Source organism: Pteronotus mesoamericanus, unplaced genomic scaffold, assembly GCF_021234165.1.
Source record: "Pteronotus mesoamericanus isolate MK-2021 breed Mesoamerican mustached bat unplaced genomic scaffold, CSHL_Meso_final scaffold_54, whole genome shotgun sequence".
Classification (NCBI taxonomy): Eukaryota; Metazoa; Chordata; class Mammalia; order Chiroptera; family Mormoopidae; genus Pteronotus; species Pteronotus mesoamericanus.
Window position 1 is genome coordinate 18,995,746 of NW_026555321.1, and position 18,937 is coordinate 19,014,682.

Genomic DNA, 18,937 nt, shown 5'->3' on the forward strand with positions numbered 1-18,937 from the left:
TATAAAGAAAATATTTTTACTCTGAAGAGAAAGCACCCTAGCTGTCTACTGTCTCTCAGCAAAATATATCCAGTGGACTTTACCTCAAAATACTGGCCTACCCTTCTCTGCCTCTACCCCTTCTTAAATAATTAGTTCTCATACTGGTCACTTTATGTTCAGAGCCACCTATGTTAGCTTTTACAGTTTTCTCAATGACTCTGACTTTGGTAGCAAGTTCTCTGAAGAGATAAACTAAGACACTGCTCTGCAAACATCTTCTGTTTATATCTCAGTGGGCCTGATAATTAAGCTTTTTAAAGAAAGGCAATACTTTTCCCCCAATTGTTCCACAGTTTAGATGTAGTGATGGGCCTTAACAGGACCTGAATCTAGCTCATGTGCCAGTTGCTACATTTCCTTTCTCTACACAAGATGTGACATTTATCCATGAATAGAAAGGTCACTTTTGGTCACAAGTCAAACTATGCTGGGCAGGGCTGACCTGACAGGGCTCGTAGGGGTTCCAGCTTCTCTTGGAGGAAGATATTAAGTCACCTTCTCTTATTCCTTCCCCTCCAATGCTACTGGCTATGTGATCATCAAAGGAAGCTCAAGCTGGTTGGAATTAGATTATTTAGAAGACAAGAAAGAGTGGTTTTTATCCACTGTACCTCAAACAGACTGCTATAAAGAGAATGAAATAAGATGCAGGGGTTCCAAAACTGGTTTCCTAGCAGCTGCAGTTAGGAAAAGATTGATGTTATTTTCATTTGTTAGAATTTATCTAGTAATCATTTCAGATAATCAGAATCTCAGAGCAAGGAGGGACCTTAAATATTTTCTCACTTAATCTATTCATTTTAAAGGTGAAGAAACTGAGGCCCAAGTAGATTGAATGGCTTGACAGAACTGGGAGTTAGTTAGGACTTCTGTTACTTATTCAATTGCATCATGTTTTCTTAAATATACACCACCCAAACTCACACAGACATTTCCTTTCCTTCCCTGGATAAGAAACAGATCATATACTAAAGTGATGAGAGCTCTGAATTCAAACCTACAGATCACCAATAAACAACATTTTGTGCTTGAACCTTATAATTCCCTATCACAAGAAAATATAATTCTACATACCCAGCATTGAACCTGGCATTGAATGAAGGCTTAAAAGTCCAGCAAAGTAGTGTTTTCCTATATGAAAATTATATTGTTAATATCAATAGAAACTAAAACCATAATCACTTTCCTAGCTTAAGGTGTATTGGTTTCTATCACATGTTACATATGTGAGAATAAATTTATCAATTGTAATGCTCACTCATTCATATGACTTATCAAAAAATATTGTAAATAACTTTAAAATAGATTAAGACAATCCCATATTTTTGTGATTTTTAGGTTCTTTGTAAACTTCATCAATTTGACACTGGCATACAAAACTAACATTTATAAGATAATCAGATCGTTTTGTTGCAGCACTTACATTGGAATCATAGTAAAGAATTATCTTTCAGATTTATCCATTCAAAAAAACTTGAAACACTTTATTTGCCTATTGTAACTTTTATCCTCTTGAAATAAATTGAGGTCAAATCCTGAAAGCAAAAATTTAAAAAGATACAAGGGGAAATTATTGACTAATGGTATAAAAAGCCAGGAGTTTTTACTCTCAATTTACCTATTTCTAATTAACTAATTCCTTGCAAAAGCAATGCTTAACTTTTCGAGTTTAAATGAGAGAATGTGTAAAAGAATTAGCCCAAGAAACAAGTTTGTTTTTTTTTTTCTTGAGAGGATGTGTAATTCCAGACTATTTTCAGTCCATTGAGAAGGTATTAAAATACAGATAAAAGAGGAAAATACATTTTTACCCATATGGTTCACAGTAAGCATAGTAGTATGTTTTTAAAGTTTATGTTTTGGTTTGTTTGTGTGGGGGTTTGCAGACCCTGAGTATGCAGACATCGTGTTCCTGGTGGACAGCTCTGATCACCTGGGAAATAAGTCCTTCCCTCTCGTGAAAACATTCATCAACAAGATGATCAACAGTCTCCCCATAGAGGCCAACAAGTACCGCGTGGCCCTGGCCCAGTACAGTGACAGTCTCCACAGTGAGTTCCAGCTGAACACCTTCAAGAGCAGGAACCCCATGCTGAACCACCTCAAGAAGAACTTCGCGTTCAAGGGCGGCTCCCTGCGGATAGGAAACGCTCTCCAGGAGGCTCACAAGGTCTATTTCTCCAAACCAGCCAACGGGAGAGATAAGAAACTGTTTCCCCCGATTTTGGTGGTCCTGGCGTCGGCCGAATCTGAGGATGACGTGGAAGTGGCTTCCAAGGCCCTGCAGCGAGAGGGGGTGAGAATCATCTCCGTGGGGCTGCAGACAGCTTCTGAGGAGAACCTGAAGGCCATGGCCACGGCTCAGTTTCATTTCAAGCTCCGGACGGTCAGAGACCTCAGCGCGTTCTCCCAGAACATGACGCAGATCATCAAGGATGCGGCTCAGTACAAGGAAGGAGCATTTGATGATACTCCTACTGAAGGTGGGCTCAGGGTGCATGTTTAGAAATGATAAAATGCTTTTTTAAAAAAATCAGCACAGAGAGAGAATTAAGGCTCTGACTATCCCTTCTGCCCAAAAGTCAGGCTGTATTTTTAACTATTAAATATCTGTGCCTTCATCTGGACCCATTGATTGTGGCCATTATCATTTAGTGGACCCCCAAGTGCCTAGGTGTTCCATGTTTCTCCCCGTCCACGTTGCACAGAGTTTACATGCTTTTTAAAATTCAGTGATGCTTTCTCCCTGCCACTAGCTTATCTGTGAGCTATCTCCCTGGGCTTTTGTTGCTATGTAGTTTTATTACTGATTAATTTAAAAGGTAAATTTTATTCCTAGAGAAATCCTTGACCACAGAATGTCGGAGCTGGAAACAACTTTATGTAGTCCAAACTTCCTAATCTGCAGGGAGGAACTTGCAGGTGTCCTTAGAGGTGGTGACGTAACCTGGGCCGGGCAGACAGCAGTTTAAAGTCAGAGCTAGGTCAGGTCTCCAATTCCCAGGCCCATGTCATTTTGCCCCCATGCTGCCTCCCTTCCTGCGTCCCTGTTCTAAATCAGCTGCCCTGTGTTCCGCTCCACTGCCATCTTGCTGTCCTGGGGACCTTGTACTATTCTATTAATTAGCATATTGGCTGAGAGTTTATGAACATCACTCAAGTGAAGGGCAGGGGAGAGCCAGTCAAAAACAATTCACTCAAAGTATACAAGCAACATAGGAAGCTCCCGTTATTTCTTCTTAAGTCAGTTTGAACAACATGGCATATAAAATGGTCTATTGTTAATAGAGAATGTTTTCCTTGTGGTATTCTATGAAACTACGAATCCTATTACTAATACCTTTCCCAAATAAATTAATGAGAAAAGTAAAGTTGGTATCCCAGGACCATCTCTTAGGAATATTTGGATTATGCGGATTTTAACAGTGATGATGTTTAATGATTCTCATATGATAGTAGCTGCTGTTCATTGAATGACTCATATACTAGGCCCCATGCTAAACTCCTTACCTCAACTACCTCCCATAACAACTCTATGAGGTAAATATCACTATTCTCTCCAACGTATGGAGGAGAACATTGAAGTTTAGAGTTTAGCTAAGATTCAGTATTTGAATCCAGGACCCTCTGATATCAGCCTCACAATCATTTTGTATATCTTCTTCTTTAAGTTCATAACACACTCTGGTAGATGTTACCCATGCTTTGTAATGCTGAGCGGAGGTGCTGAGCCTCCAGCTAAAACTGTGCTCCTTCCTTCCTCGCCCACAGCTTGCCAAGGCGCTTCAGTAGCTGACATTGTGTTCCTGTTGGATATGTCTGTCAATGGCAGCCTGGAGAACTTTGACTATCTTAAAGAATTCCTAGAAGAAAGTATATCTGCTCTTGACATAAAGGAAAATTGCATGAGGGTTGGCCTCGTGGCCTACAGCGATGAGACACAGGTGATAAATTCACTGAGCAGGGGCATAAATAAGTCGGAGGTTCTCCTGTCTATACAGAGCCTCTTCCCGCAGGCCGGGAAGGCCTACACCGGGGCTGCCCTCACAAAGATCAGGGAGGAAGTCTTCAGTGCATGGAACGGCAGTCGGAAGAATCAGGGTGTGCCCCAGGTTGCTGTGCTGGTGACCCACCAGCCTTCGGAAGACAACGTGACCGAGGCGGCTGTCAACCTCCGGCGCCAGGGAGTGGCCATCTTCACCCTGGGCATGGAGGGGGCCAGTGACAGCCAGCTGGAGAAGATCGCGTCACACCCCGCCGAGCTCTATGTCTCCAAATTGAAGACCTTCTCTGACCTGCCTGCTCACAACCAGACATTTCTGAAGAAGCTGAGGAACCAAATAACACACACAGTCTCTGTCTTTTCTGAACAAACTGAAGCCCTCAAATCCGGTACAGTATTTTGCAGAGACAAGTACTATTCCATCCAATTTCTTTTGCCTTGTCTTTTAGGTATTCTATGTACAAAGCTGATTGATGGGTTATGAGGTGGGGAGTGAGAATAACTTCCTACTTTTTTACTTGAACTTGATCTCAATGAAATGTAGGTGGAGGAAAATAAAAGCTATTGAGGTGCTGAGATGGGTCAAAAGGATTTCCCTTTTTACCTCCTTTTTTGAGTAGCTCTGATTGGATTCTTTGTTACTTACAACACCCCAGAAAATACCATCCTTTGCTATTTTTCTCCCTTCATTTTTCCCCGTCTCCTTTGCCTCTCACGTTCCCCTGCTCTTTCCTTTGTTTCTTTTTCCTTTCTGTAACTCCTCTCTCTTTTCTCCTCTCCCCTCATGCTCAAATTCCCATTTAGAGAATGAAGAGAAAGCATGATTTGGGTTGAGGACATTGTAAGTAATTTGTTGTGAAGTACTATTCTAGTATCTGTGAGTTTAGAGAGACAGAGATAACATATTTTATGTATTTTATGTATACATGTGCATGCTGTATATTTTATGTGTGTATATACACACACAAGTATATTCTTCAACAAATATTTATAGCATGTTCACTATACAAGTGCCATTGTCTGCACAAATAAGGTCACTTGCAATACCCCTAATTTTGTTAACTGACCAGCAGTGAATGAGGAGTAAAATATTTGTTCAAGATTTCAAGAAAGAGAGCTCATATGCCCACAATGTTCAGTTAAAGACGTTCTCCATTGCACAATACACCACTTGACATTTTTGTGAACCAATTGTTCACTAATGAGAGGAGTGACTTGTGAAAAGACATCTTCAAATTCTCATCCCAGTCTTTTATTCTATCCCAGCTTACCTTGATTCATGACAGAGAATTATCAAAAGAATCTTAAACTGCCACAGGAAATTCTTTTGGCCCAACTGATGCTACGATTCCCCTAGCAGAGCATGTCTTTTACTCCTAGAAGGTATTCCCCCCACCCCCACCTTTTTTCTTTTTTCTTTTTAGTCTGAAGATGAACGTATTTGTTGTTCTTACCATCTACTCCCATTTCTTCATCACATGTGTCCCAGTGCCACACTCAACTTCTTGGTCCCCTTTCAGGTTGTTTGGACACTGAAGAAGCAGACATCTATCTGCTCATTGATGGCTCCAGGAACATCCAGGCCACAGACTTCCAAGAAATGAAGACATTCCTATCAGAGGTTGTAAGGATGTTCAACATTGCTCCCCAGAATGTGCGTGTTGGGGCCGTTCAGTATGCTGACAGCTGGGATTTGGAATTTGAGATCAATAAATACTCTAACAAGCATGATTTGGGAAAGGCCATTGAGAACATAAGGCAGATGGGTGGGGGTACAAACATGGGTACAGCCCTGAATTTCACCCTCGGGCTGTTGCAAAAAGCAAAGCAGCAGCGAGGGAACCGAGTGCCGTGTCATCTTGTTGTCCTGACAAATAGCATGTCCGAGGATAGCATCCTGGAGCCTACAAACAAACTGAGAGAAGAGCTCATCCACGTTCATGCCATCGGGATCAAGGAGGCCAACAAAACACAGCTGCGAGAGATTGCAGGCGAGGAAAAGAGGGTGTACTATGTGCATGACTTTGACTCTTTGAAAAACATAAGAAACCAAGTTGTTCAAGAAATTTGTGCTGGAGAAGGTAAGAGAATGCTGACTTTACCTGTGGACTTTAGCTCACAGGTTGCCTTCCTGCAATATTTGACACTGCAGGTTTGGAGAGACAAATTTCCAGGTTGAGATTTGTTGATTTGTGTAGCTGTGTTTGTCTTCAGAAGAAGACTGAGGGCCCATTATAGTATTCAAATGCATATCTGAGGCATAAAGATATTTGGTGACATTTTCCCTTATAAGTATTAATTAGCTTCTTCCTACAAATCCCTCCCAGCATAGATTTATGCTTAGGCACTACATGTGTAAATGATCAAATGATTTCTTATTTTAAGGAGTACTTCAGGTTTATTTAAATTGATTTTTAACAAAATATTTATGAATTCTTTTAGAGCTGTAGCAATAGTTTTAAACCGGGGAAGGTGGGGAGGATTTTCCCTCCTTCGGGGTCATTTGGCAATGTCTAGAGACATTTCTTGTTGTTGTAATTAAGGGAATGCTATTGGCATCTAAAGGGTAAAGGTGAGGTAATACTACTAAACATTCCACAGTATCCAACAATGCAGACTGCCCTCCATGATAAAAATAATCCAGCTCAAAATGTCAATAGTCTTGAGGTTGACAGGTTGACAAACCATGAATAATATATTAAAGCAAATTACTAAATAACAAACAGAGTAGTCTCACTTTTATTGCCTCCAATACTTTATTTACCTGCTACCGACATTACCAGTCCTTAACTTCAATATAGAATTATTTGAATTATTTGTGTTTGGATTTTTCTGTTCACTCTTTTTTTTTAAACACAAGTAAACATTTCATTTTTCTCTCACACAGCCTGCAAAGAGATGAAAGCTGACATCATGTTTCTGGTGGACAGTTCTGGCAGTATAGGAAAAGAGAACTTTGAGAAAATGAAAACCTTCATGAAAAACCTGATAAGCAAATCTCAGATAGGGGCAGATCGGGTGCAAATTGGCGTAGTCCAGTTCAGTGACATCAATAAGGAGGAGTTTCAGCTCAACAAATACAGGTCCCAAAGTGAACTTTCAGATGCAGTAAACAAAATGACCCTCATTGGACAAACCACGATGACGGGCAGTGCCCTGGCCTTTGTGTCTCAGTACTTCAGCCCTGCCAAAGGGGGCCGGCCCAGTGTCAGGAAGTTTCTCATCCTCATCACGGATGGCATAGCTCATGACATAGTCAAGGACCCAGCAGTAGCACTTAGGCAAGATGGCATAATTATCTACTCTGTGGGGGTGTTTGGCTCCAATGTTACCCAACTGGAGGAGATCAGCGGGAGGCCAGAGATGGTTTTTTATGTTGAGAATTTCGACATCCTGCAGCGCATTGAAGATGATCTTGTTTTTGGAATATGCAGCCCCCGTGAAGGTAGGTGCCTGGGCTTGTCCACTAGTGGGGCTATCCAGATACCACGTGTCCATATTAGTCATTATTTCTTGAGTTAAGTAGACCACTATTTGAACGTTACAAACTTTTTGTCTAATTGAAATGCTTATCCTAGTGGCTTTGGATCTACATATGAAATGTGACTTCCCTCAGCCGAACTGTTGAATTAAAGAATCAGTAAGGACCCTGACTGGAGCAGCTCAGTGGATTGAGTGTTGGCTTGTGAACCAAAGGATCATGGGTTCGAGGTCTAGTCTACGGCATATGCCTGGGTTACAGGCCAGGTCCCCAGTTAGGGGCACTCAAGACGCAACCACACATTGTTGTTTCTATCCCTCTCTTTCTCCCTCCCTTCTCTAAAAAATTTTAAAAGAACCAGTACTGAACAATTTGGGTCCACCCAGAGTGTTTCCCATTCATAAATAAATAGCACTAGGGTGCTGAGGCCTCCATTGAAGAAAAGTGGTATCATGCCGGGTCTTAGGTTCAGGCTCCCTAGAAACAGAAGTTGAGTTGGGGATTCTTATAGAAGTGGTTTATTGAGGAGGTGTTTTCAGAAGGGGAGTAGGGAAACCAGAATGGGACATGGGAAAACTAAGTAAGAAGGTGGCCTTTGCTGGAATTGATCTTCAGCTGGATCCCATGGGAAACCCTCGAGCATAAATCACACCACAAAATCTGTTCCACCTTGAGAGGAAGGGCCCACGCTGAGTCCTTGGGTAACGTGTGGACTGCGAAGGCAGGCCCTGGAGGGGGCATACCCTGCTGGGCAATGCAGCTTCCCTTTGACCTAACATCTACTATATGTTGGCTTATTTTACAGTTTTTAAAAACCATTACGTATATAAAAGGAGATGACGTTTGTGAGAATACTTTGATATCTCTTAAATCCTACATAGGAGGACTGTAGTAGGAGAACGTGAACAATGGATGCTTCAAAGGAAGTAAATAGTAGAGTCCCAGTCCTCCTCTCATGACACTAAAGGAATGAAAGTCATAAAACAACAATTTTACAAATATAAGGGGTTTATTTATACTGTGACTCTCAGGGCTTGATGACAGAAGCATTCTGGAAAAATATCTCTATGAAGTACTATGGTCTTAATGGAGTTTTGAGGGAAAGGGAGAAACATTGTTCTGTTCAAATAACAGTTGTGTTCAACTCCCACTAGAGAGTTGATCGTGGTCCATGTTTTGTAGTAAGAGAGTCACACCTGCGTTGTTTTTCCTGGTAATTCCATTGGGATCAAATATGAATTCTTCAAAGGGTGCTTAACCCCTAGCAATCTGCCCCGAGTTCCCTGGGTAATCCAAGCAGACTCCCCAGGGGAGTTGAAGGCCAGAAAGATGTAGTTTCTTCTTTTGTGGAACTAGTCTATAAAGAAAAACCTCAATGTTTTTCCTTTGTACGGAAAACCCCAGTTCCTCTCTACTGTGCTTCTTTCCTGTTGTCTTCTTTACTATTCACAAGACATACTTTACTTCTGTCAATTCTGGTCACCAAATGTGTAGAGGTTTCTTTCCCATATCAACAAGCAATTCTCAGATAGCAGCAACTCAATGCAGATACCATCTACCTGGAGACAGTATCAGACCCCACAGATTGAGGGCTTGCTTCCGTAAGACTGCCCCCACGCCCACTTCAGACATCAGTCACAAGCTCAGGTTATCACCTGGGCTTCTGACCAACCTGCAATAGATTGAAGATTCAATGACCCCCTCCTTGGGTTTGATTTGCTAGTGTTGCTCACAGAACTCAGGAAAACACTTAGGTTTATCAGTTCATTAAAGGATAAGATAAAGGATACAGATAAACATCCAGATGGAAGAAATGCATCAGGTGGGTTAGAGGGGAGGGGCTGCAGAGCTTCCATGTGCATGGACCATATTCTATGCCCTTTCTGAGCACCTCACTCTCCCAGCACCTTCATGAGTACACCAAACCTGGAAGCTCTCTGAACCCCATCCTTTTGAGATGATCTCTCATTATTTCCATTTTCAGCCCTTCTCCCTTCTCAAACAAATGGGGGGTGGGGCTGAAAATTCCAAGCTTGGTCTTTCCGGTGACCAGCCCTCATCCAGGAGCCATGCCTTCCATGAAGCAACAGGAAAGAAACACGTAGTAGAGTCCCATCCAGAGTCATGGCATTAAAACAAAAGACACTCCCATTATCTGGGAAATTATAGGCGTTTCAGGAACTCTGTCAGGAGCTGCAGAGACCAATATATATTTTCTATCATCTGACTCAGCCTTTGGTGAAGTTATTGGGGGTAATATACTGGATTTTCAACAGCCCTAACACATACGAGCAAGTGGCTGGCAAAAGAAGGAAATGTGGTGAACCTCTGGGGGAGGGCTGGGCGAATACTTTCTCTCAATTCCATTTCTCCAGAGTGGATGAGTTAACATTTGGAACTTACCTTGCTAAGGCCTGCAGAGACATTGTGCTACATCAGGACTAAATCATTAAACACCTTACAATTTCACATCTCCAGAATGTATGAGTTGGCATTTAGACCTCTGCACTTTTAGACAGAATATACTACATATACATGGATTAAGTATTAATTGGATCTTTCTGCTTTACTTTTCCATGGCTTGACCCAAGGAATAAAAAGTTAATGGGAGTGTCATGCTAGGACCCCTTAGTTGGGCCAAGTGTGAAATGGAGTTATTTCTATGATGAGGCCCAATAATGAAAATAGATAATATTTCCAGAATGTCAAACAGAAAGAAAATGTAACCTTGAAAAGTCAGCCATCATATAACCATGAAAAAATATACAGTGTTGCCAAAATTCATTTTCACTTGGTCATTTCCCCAAGGTTTATCTTGAGAATAAAATCTCATGAACCCCATGACTTAAACAGACAAATTTATATAAATGAAAGCACATGCTGAAGGAACTGTTTAAACAGGAAAACCTCCATAGTAGTGTGATTTTTTTTTCAGTCCAAAAGCATGTTCTCCCCAACAGAATGCTTCACTTTACATCAGATTTATCCTGAAAACTAACCTAATTAAGTATTACTATATACTAGCAACACAAATATACGTGTATTGTGTATGTTATCTAAGGAATGGACATTCTAATATACAGTTTGATCCCATGGAGAGGAGACACAATTAAAAAGCAGATGAGGGCAGGTGAGTCTTCCATGATGTCAAAAGCTAATCTCATGATTTTCATTTCTCCTCTTAGATTGCAAGCGATACGAAGTTTTAGACATTGTATTTGTAATTGACAGCTCTGGCAGCATCGACAATAATGAATATACGATCATGAAGGATTTCATGATAGACTTGGTGAAAAAAGCTAATGTTGGCAAGAATCAGGTCCGGTTTGGGGCTATGAAGTATGCTGATAACCCAGAGGTGCTGTTTTACCTGGATAACCTCAACACAAAATCTGAGATAATTTCAGTGCTCCAGCATGACTCTGTCAAGGGGGGCGACACGTACACCGCCAAGGCCCTAGGCTTCTCAGACCACATGTTCACCGAAGCCCGGGGCAGCCGCATGCACCAAGGGGTCCCCCAAGTCCTCATCGTGATCACCGATGGGGAATCCCACGATTCAAAACAGCTCAATGCCACAGCCGAGGCCTTGCGAAACAAAGGCATTCTTGTCCTGGCCGTGGGGATTGCTGGCGCTCGTCCCGTGGAGCTGCTAGCCATGGCAGGGTCTCCTGACAAGTACTTCTTCGTGGAGACTTTTGGAGGCTTGAAGGGGATATTTTCAAATGTGTCAGCCAGTGTGTGTAACTCTTCACAAGCAGGTAAGTTTTGTCGATTAAGTTTTTCTTCATTGTCAGCAGAGGCCCAAATGGGGGAGAAAGCAATATCCTTTAGGAGCAAGTTGTCCGAACAGGAGAGAAGCAGCACTAATTGTCTGATAGGACATCTCATCTACCCATCTCCCCAAAGAGGAATGCATTCCACAACATTCCAACTCACTTCTGCCTAAGCTCTCCTGATGATGGGGAGTTCATTATTTTGGGTGTAAGCTTTTTTTAATTGGAGCACAAATTTGTTTCCATGTCATTTCCATCCAATAGTTCTTCTTCCTGCTCTTTACAGAAGAAGTCAAATTCCGTCTCTTCCTAACAATCAGCGATCATTTCCTGAAGTCTCTCCTCTAGGCTACAATTCCCCAGGTCCTTCACCTATTTGTGTTGTGATACAAGCTTGTTTAAGACATGGAGCCCAATGATAAACCTTCTTTTCCAACCCCAGATGTTTCCAGAGCAGAGTACAGTAAGACTTCCTGTGTCCTGGATGCTGTGTTTCTATTCCAGCATCTGGAGGTTGCATTGTCACATGTACATATGTATGTATGTATGTATGTATGTATGTATTCATTTCATGTCATTTCACACCTTCTCAAAGGGAGATCATGATTTATTAAAATTCTTTATTAAGAGTATCACACTAAAAGTACTATTTTTTATTAGATTAATTGCTATTAATCTAGGATTCTACCATCTTGGTGCAATTCTTTTTAAATATTAACTTTTCTGGTTTTCATATGCATTGCCTCCTAAGAATGTAACTACTATTTTTTTCTTTCACAAAACTAACCAAATCTTTCTGAGTCTTTCTGGAGACTGGGACAGATCTCCTACCTTCCAGTGGCCAATGCCTAAAATTTGATCTGTCCTTTACAAGTTCACTGTAGAAGCTGATACTGCATTTTTGAATGGAAAGTATTCCCTTGGGCAGAAAAAAAGTACTTTATTTCCTTTACTTGAATCTGAAACAAAGAAATTTAATAACTTAATTCCTGAAGAATCTATTTATCCTATTTCTTTTTCTCTCTCTGTTGCATATCTCAGGTGTGGAACTGTCTGACATCTTTAATTTTTCACCAGGCTAACATGAGAATTAAGCAAGATGGGTCAACGGTGAGGCCTCTGGAGAATTCAGGGAAACGTTAATGCTTACCAGCAGGCTAAGGAGGACCCATGCCAAGCATAACTTGTTCACTGGCTGTGGTCCTTCATAGTCTGTCTTGTGTTTTATGTGTTAATACAAAGAAAGCATCTCTAAACTATAATGCATTGTTTGTTCAAAAACATTATTCTCAAGTAGAAATCTTTACCTATATGTACCTTAAAGGGGACCAAAAGAGTGAAAAACTGACGACATAGATGTCAGAAGGCATGATTTTAAAACTTCAATGTGTCTTGAACAAGGAAAGTACTTATTGGCTCTGCTGTCCAGGGAGGCTAACTCAGTCCTACAGTCCATCTGCGCTGTGATTTGAATCTCTAAATGGGTGTGTGCTATTTTGTTTTTCCTTGCTATGCTGCTGCTGTCGCTGGGTTTCCAGCAGGCTGAGAGCAGGATTGCAGGTAAGGACAAGTTTTCTGTAGCACACTCCCCCCCTCCAATTCTCTGGCACCTTGGAAAAGAAAGTAGTATAAGACCAAATGGAAAAACTTAGAGCAGCATAAAAGATGTGAGAGTTGTTCATGCCTAGTGCCACCTTTATGAACTGATTGTTTTTATTTCTTCTCCAATTAACATGACCATGGGGCAGCATGAGATAAGTAACCACTTTCAGAAATACCATTTCCATATAACTACAAACACTTAGTTTACTCAGATTGGGTGAAAAAAAGAACAACAATCTAATTTTTTTTGTTGTTCCCTTTCCTCTTCCTTGTAGGTTGTGAAATTGAAAAAGTAGATCTTGTTTTCCTCCTGGATGGTTCCACTAGCATTCTTCATGAAGACTTCAAGAAGATGAAGGCATTCTTGGCATCTGTTGTTCAAGAGTTTGATGTCAGTGTCAACAGAGTGCGTATAGGAGCTGCCCAGTTTAGCCATACCTATCAGCCAGAGTTTCCACTGGGAAAGTTCACAGACAAAGGGGAGATATCACTTCAGATTGAAAACATCCATCAGATTAATGGAAACACACTCATTGGCTCTGCACTCCGAAATGTGGGGCAGTACTTTCAGCCACACATGGGCAGCAGGATAAATGTAGGTACCCCACAGGTGTTGCTGGTCCTTACAGATGGCATGTCCCAAGATGAGGTGGCTCAGGCTGCTGAAGACCTGAGACACAAAGGTATCGATATCTACACTGTGGGCATCGGGAGTGTGGATGACCAGCAGCTTATTCAGATCACCGGGACTGCAAGTAAAAAACTTACGGTTCATAACTTTGATGAACTGCTTAAGGTCAAGAAAAGGATAATTCGCAACATCTGCACTTCGGGGGGTGACAGCAGTAAGTATTCAGATGTGCTCCTCATGTTTATTCCTCCCCTGTCTTCATCCACATTGTCCTCAAGCTCTGTTTATCGCTGGTGGGAGAATTTAGATTTGTGCCTCTGCATTTCAGATTGAACTTTACACAGCTACCATGAGCGTGTACGCGCACGCACATGTGTGTGTGTGTGTGTGTGTGTGTGTGTGTGAGAGAGAGAGAGAGAGAGAGAGAGAGAGAGAGAGAGAGACTTGTGGATTGAGAAGCAGGGCTTTTGCGAGACTTGTCTTTTTTTCCCTGTCTCCTGGGAGAGCATGTCCCCTTTGTGAATGGGAATCCTTCCATCTCAGAACGTGTGAGGAAAAAGCCTTTGTGTACAATCTGGTTGGTTTCAGAGGCTGGAGAACATATATCAGAGAAATAAACTATTTGACAGATTTTGGTTGCCTAGCAATAGGGCCTAAGTGTGCCGGTATAGGGATGTAGGCAATGTGTTTAAAGGTTTATATCTTTATTATGAAACTTTACTGCAGAAATTAGTAACTTCTTTAAAGTCAGCACATTGTGACATTTTTTTCCCCAACAGATGGGAGGAAAGGTTTTGAAGGATGGATAACTTTTTCTATTTTTAAAAAGCACCCAACACATTGGCCGTGATCCTGTATAATTATCTATGGTAAACACCCTGGATTTTCACCAGGGAGAGAAAAGCTTACATGGTTGTTAAGTGGCAGTTCCAGAGATGGACTTCCAGGCTACAGATCCCTGCTCGATGGCCACTTTTTCTTAGACACGTTTCTTAGCTTCTATAAGTTTTATTTTCTCATCTGTAAAATGTGAACAATAACAGCACCTAATTCAGAAGATCACTGTGAAGCTTCAGTGAGAAAATGCATGTTTAAATTTTAGGAGGGGGACCCCAAAAAAACCCCAGAATTTATTTATAAAAAATTGTTTATTTATTCTTACATGTTTAAACTTCAGTCACCTTCAAAGTGCTCTCCATGTGATGCAATACACCTAATGAGACATTTTTTCCACTGCTCAAAACAGTTTTTGAACTTGTCGATTTTGATGCCTTTTAGTGCTTCTGCCATTTTTTGTTTCACCTCTTCCACATTGGCAAAATGTTTCCTTTTGAGGACTCTTTTCTTCCGGGGAAACCAAAAATAAAAGTTGCTCAAGGCAAGATTGAGTGAGTAGGGAGGGTGGGGCACAGGGGTCATGCTGTTTTCGTCAAAAACTGCTGAACACTCAGCATGGTGGGCAGGTGCACATATAAATCGTCCATCATGAAATGGGCAAATGCATTGAGTCTTCAAAAAAAAATTCACTGAAGCTGAATGTGGCCCCTCACAACAATGCCAGCTGGTACACTGATACAGGTGGGTTCCTAGAACACTCGTCTAGAGGGGGAAACCTGTACTACAAGGGGCCCACCCTCCAGAAGATAATTCCTGTTTTGGGGGGGTCCCCGCCTCTTACTTTGAATAAGTATGATACCAGGGATGTAATTATAAAGTGCTCTATTTTTGTCTACCACTGACCCTTAAGTTTTTTTATGGGGGCCAGCTCCTCTCTCACCTCTTTTTACTTTTCAGAGATAAGGCAACCTCTTCTTGGTGGTTAATAGGTCCATCCCAGTGGAACTATGAAAACTTTAAACTTCATTCAAGGTTCCTCTGCTTCCCCTACCAGCCACAGAAAAGAGGTTACATGTGGTTGGCATTTTACCCATTGGTCCCACCTCTCACTTCTCCATCCTTCTCCTAGGCCCTGTCCTCTTGTTAATCATGCTGTTGGGCCTCCCCAGCATGGGCTGGGGAAGGGAGAAGAGCTGAAGAGCCGCATGGAAGTGGGCACCTGATGGCACTTGTCAGGAATTGGTTTTCTGTGATGGTAGCCCATATCTAAAGTTGGGTCTGTTCCTGGGTCCTTCAAAGATTTTCCCACCTGTCTGCCTTCATCTGCATCCCCGCCCCACCAAATCACATCTCTCAGGGGAGCTTTCCACCATAGTTTTGCCAAAGAGCACGGGCGTGTCTCAGTTCCAGACGTTGCCTTATGCCTTTCTCAGCCTCTGATCTTCTGATGATGCCTTCAGCTTTATTTCGCCCTTCCAGGGGTAGCCTTGTTGGACAGGAGATCAGAGGAGCCCATGACAGCTCTTTCTTACACATAACCACAGCAGCTCCAAGGGAAACAATAACATATCAATTTCCCTGAGAAGCACTGGAAGCTATATGCTCCCCACCCCCAGCGTGGCCACCTCTCCTTTGCAGAGAGAGCCGCATGCCATTCTGTATCTCGTTCTTTAGAATTTCTAGGTTTGTATCCTCTCCAAGACATCATTTAAAGCTCCTCTCTATTGACTTAAAGAGGAAATAACCTCCTTTCCTTGTATATGTGTGTGTGTGGTGAGAGAGGTCACTGCACATCAAGAGCTCTCTCCAAAAATGCTCTTCCAAACTTCAAGTTCAAATCTTTTATAAGACCCAATGTGTAGGCTAACGCTTAAGAGCCCCATACTTGATCAGGGACTATTGCCTTTCTAGATCCTGCTTCATCCACTCCCCATCCTTTGGAATGTGTCTGGTGATCTCAGCCACACCTTTCACATTCACTTCCCATTTCACATGGAATACTTGTTTGCAATGAACTATTAGGAAAAAAATTATCTTGGAACTATCTAGTTAGTCTCTACTTAGGGAAGAGTAAAAAAAGAAGACATATGGAAAGTCAAAGCCAGGAGTATATGCTTCAAGTAGTGAGTGAGTGTTCTTTAAAGGAAACAGTCACGAGCATAAAAATAAATAAGGAAAGTACTCCGGATAAACTTGAAGTCATTACTGCAGCAAGCAAGAATGCGAAGCCTTTGTAGCCAAGCCGTGGGCTAAGGACTGATGAGGCTGGAATGAATACTGATAAAACTTCAAAGGCATGTGAAAATATATTAGAGGATGCCTGTTCTTCTTAGACTATGAACTCTCAACTCAGGGAAATCAGACAGCAGCCAGACTCACAGCCTGAACATCTAGCTTTGCTTCTTATTAAAATATGCATGACTTTGGAGACATCACTGTCCCTTTTTTGTTTTCTCATTGGTGATGGAGATATGAGGGAAGTGACTAAGACTTGAGCATCTATAAAGGGTCAGGCATGGTGCTCTAAGCATTGTAAGTGCATTGTCTCATTAGTCTCCCCAAACCTTATGTGGTGTATATTTTTATTCCCAATTATAAATGAAGAAAAAGGGATTCCATGAAATATTGCTAACTTGACCCAGAACATACAGGAAGTAACAGACTAAAAAAATTTTGAATCCTAGGTCTGTCTGACTCCAACCCTATTTTTTGTTGTTAAATTACACTGGCTGTTTTCTTGATACAGTTGTTCTCTACAGTATCTGATGTCCAAGTCCTGAAGAAATAGTGTCTCAGTGTTCCGCTTCACCAATTTATACTGGAACTTAAGGTATCATGGATTTGTACCTTGACATTGTTTCCACAAGCTGCTGCTCCCTAAAGAAACCGCCCACTGTTTGGCTGTCACTTCCAACATCACAGTCTAGTGGCAGAACTAGTAACCCACCTGACCTCTCATCACTGGCTAGGCAGAAAGTGGTAAAGCAAGGTGGTTTGGCATATGGACTCTAGGCAAGCCCCCACACGTGGAATTCAGATCCAGTAATAACTGTGAGACAGTAATAACTCTGTCACAGCTGCCTCTGCTGCAGAAGAGTTCCTCCTTGGTCTGTGTCTCATAAGGATAAGTGAGATTGTGGATGGACAGTGTGTGGTAAATGTTCAGTGAATATGAATAACTATTATAGAGTTTGCAGAGGGCGTACTGAAGTGATCTTGTAAACGGAAAGTACATGGAGTGATGAGGTTAGTTCATAGAAGGACAATTTACCAAGAGTTTCTTGGTTTAGGAACTTTAATATATTAACAACTTTTCAGAGCCATATTCAAATGTAATATCCTAAGATAACACCAAGCTCCCCAAGCATCTAAATCCAAAGTCTGGGGTTTTGGTTTGGTTTGGTTTTTAAATGTTCATTCACGCTTATTTCCCTGATTTGCCTTTGAGCCTGGCTGTTCTGACTACCTAGAGAAGACTGGGCAGTTCTCAGGATATTAAAGTCCTGCCTTTTTTTTTTTTTTCCTTTTTTGGCATGGAGCCATAATTAGCCAAAGAATCAAGAGTACCTCTTGTCTTTTGCATCACCAGGGATAGATGAATCAAAAAGGAGATGAAGCAAAAAGCCAGTCTGATTAAAGTGAAGTAAAAGATACCCTTGGGTTTTGATTCAAGAAGTATGGGAAATATAAGGAAAAAAAAGGTCATTTCCCACTTTTCTTGGCAAGGACCTCTGTATGTTCCTGCCTTTTGTGGGTTCTCTAGAAAACAGAGCTCAAGGCAAAGTTTGTGCTAATAATTTATGTGCCAGCGCTTTAGTGGTAATACTATCCCAGGGAAGCAAGAGTGAGTGGAAGGGAAGTAATACAGGAAAGGGAGGGGAGGGGTAATATAAAACAGACATCACCAAACTAGCTACAGCTTCTTGAAAAAGCATTACCAGCCTGTTGGTCATGCAGAGCATCAAGGAAGCTGCGCAGAACCACTGCATAGACCAGACCTTCCAGGGAATAAAGGAGAAGATTAATCTGTCAGTTCCTTCCCATCTATGGCCTCTCATTGGTCAGAGTTTACCCCATGGAGAATTAACTCTGCCACCCTACTGTGCTGTGTCACCCAGCCCTCTGGGGAAACCAGGTGCAGAACCCACAGTGCTTTCTATCTGTGGCTGGATGGGGTGGAGGGAGCCAGGACACCCACAAGTAGATTTGGCTTGGACGCGGGCACTGGAATCACTGCGGCCCTGCTGCAGAGAGCATGATGGAGGCCATGTCAAATCCCGCGCCCCAACAGTGTTAGGAGACCAGACAGTGGTGGTAGCTGAGGCTCTCCAGGTGACAAATGTCCAAGTTCTTGAGTGGGTGCGTTTAGGGGTGGGAGGTCCAAGCAAATCTGGGAGGTATATAATCTAGGTCTTTTACAGTACCTATATTTTCTAGATCATTCTCTCTCTCTTTTTTTTTAATTTAAGATAACAGCGTCTTTCAAAGGTCGTAAACAAATTTCTTTTATCCTAGCTCGTAACTGCCAACAGTCTGACTTTCCGCTCTATTTTCTCAAGAATCTA

The 18,937-nt window shown here is 41.8% G+C and overlaps 1 protein-coding gene across 1 annotated transcript in view; it reads left to right on the forward strand.

Annotated features, from left to right (window-relative positions):
• The window catches only part of COL6A6 (collagen type VI alpha 6 chain), a 109,935-nt gene that overhangs the window by 448 nt on the left and 90,550 nt on the right, over positions 1-18,937 (forward strand). Inside the window, exons 2-7 of the mRNA XM_054595776.1 lie at positions 1,929-2,525; positions 3,814-4,434; positions 5,566-6,126; positions 6,933-7,490; positions 10,712-11,287; positions 13,180-13,749. Of these exons, the coding sequence (XP_054451751.1) occupies positions 1,929-2,525; positions 3,814-4,434; positions 5,566-6,126; positions 6,933-7,490; positions 10,712-11,287; positions 13,180-13,749 (3,483 nt within the window). The remainder of the gene's footprint in view (positions 1-1,928; positions 2,526-3,813; positions 4,435-5,565; positions 6,127-6,932; positions 7,491-10,711; positions 11,288-13,179; positions 13,750-18,937) is intronic.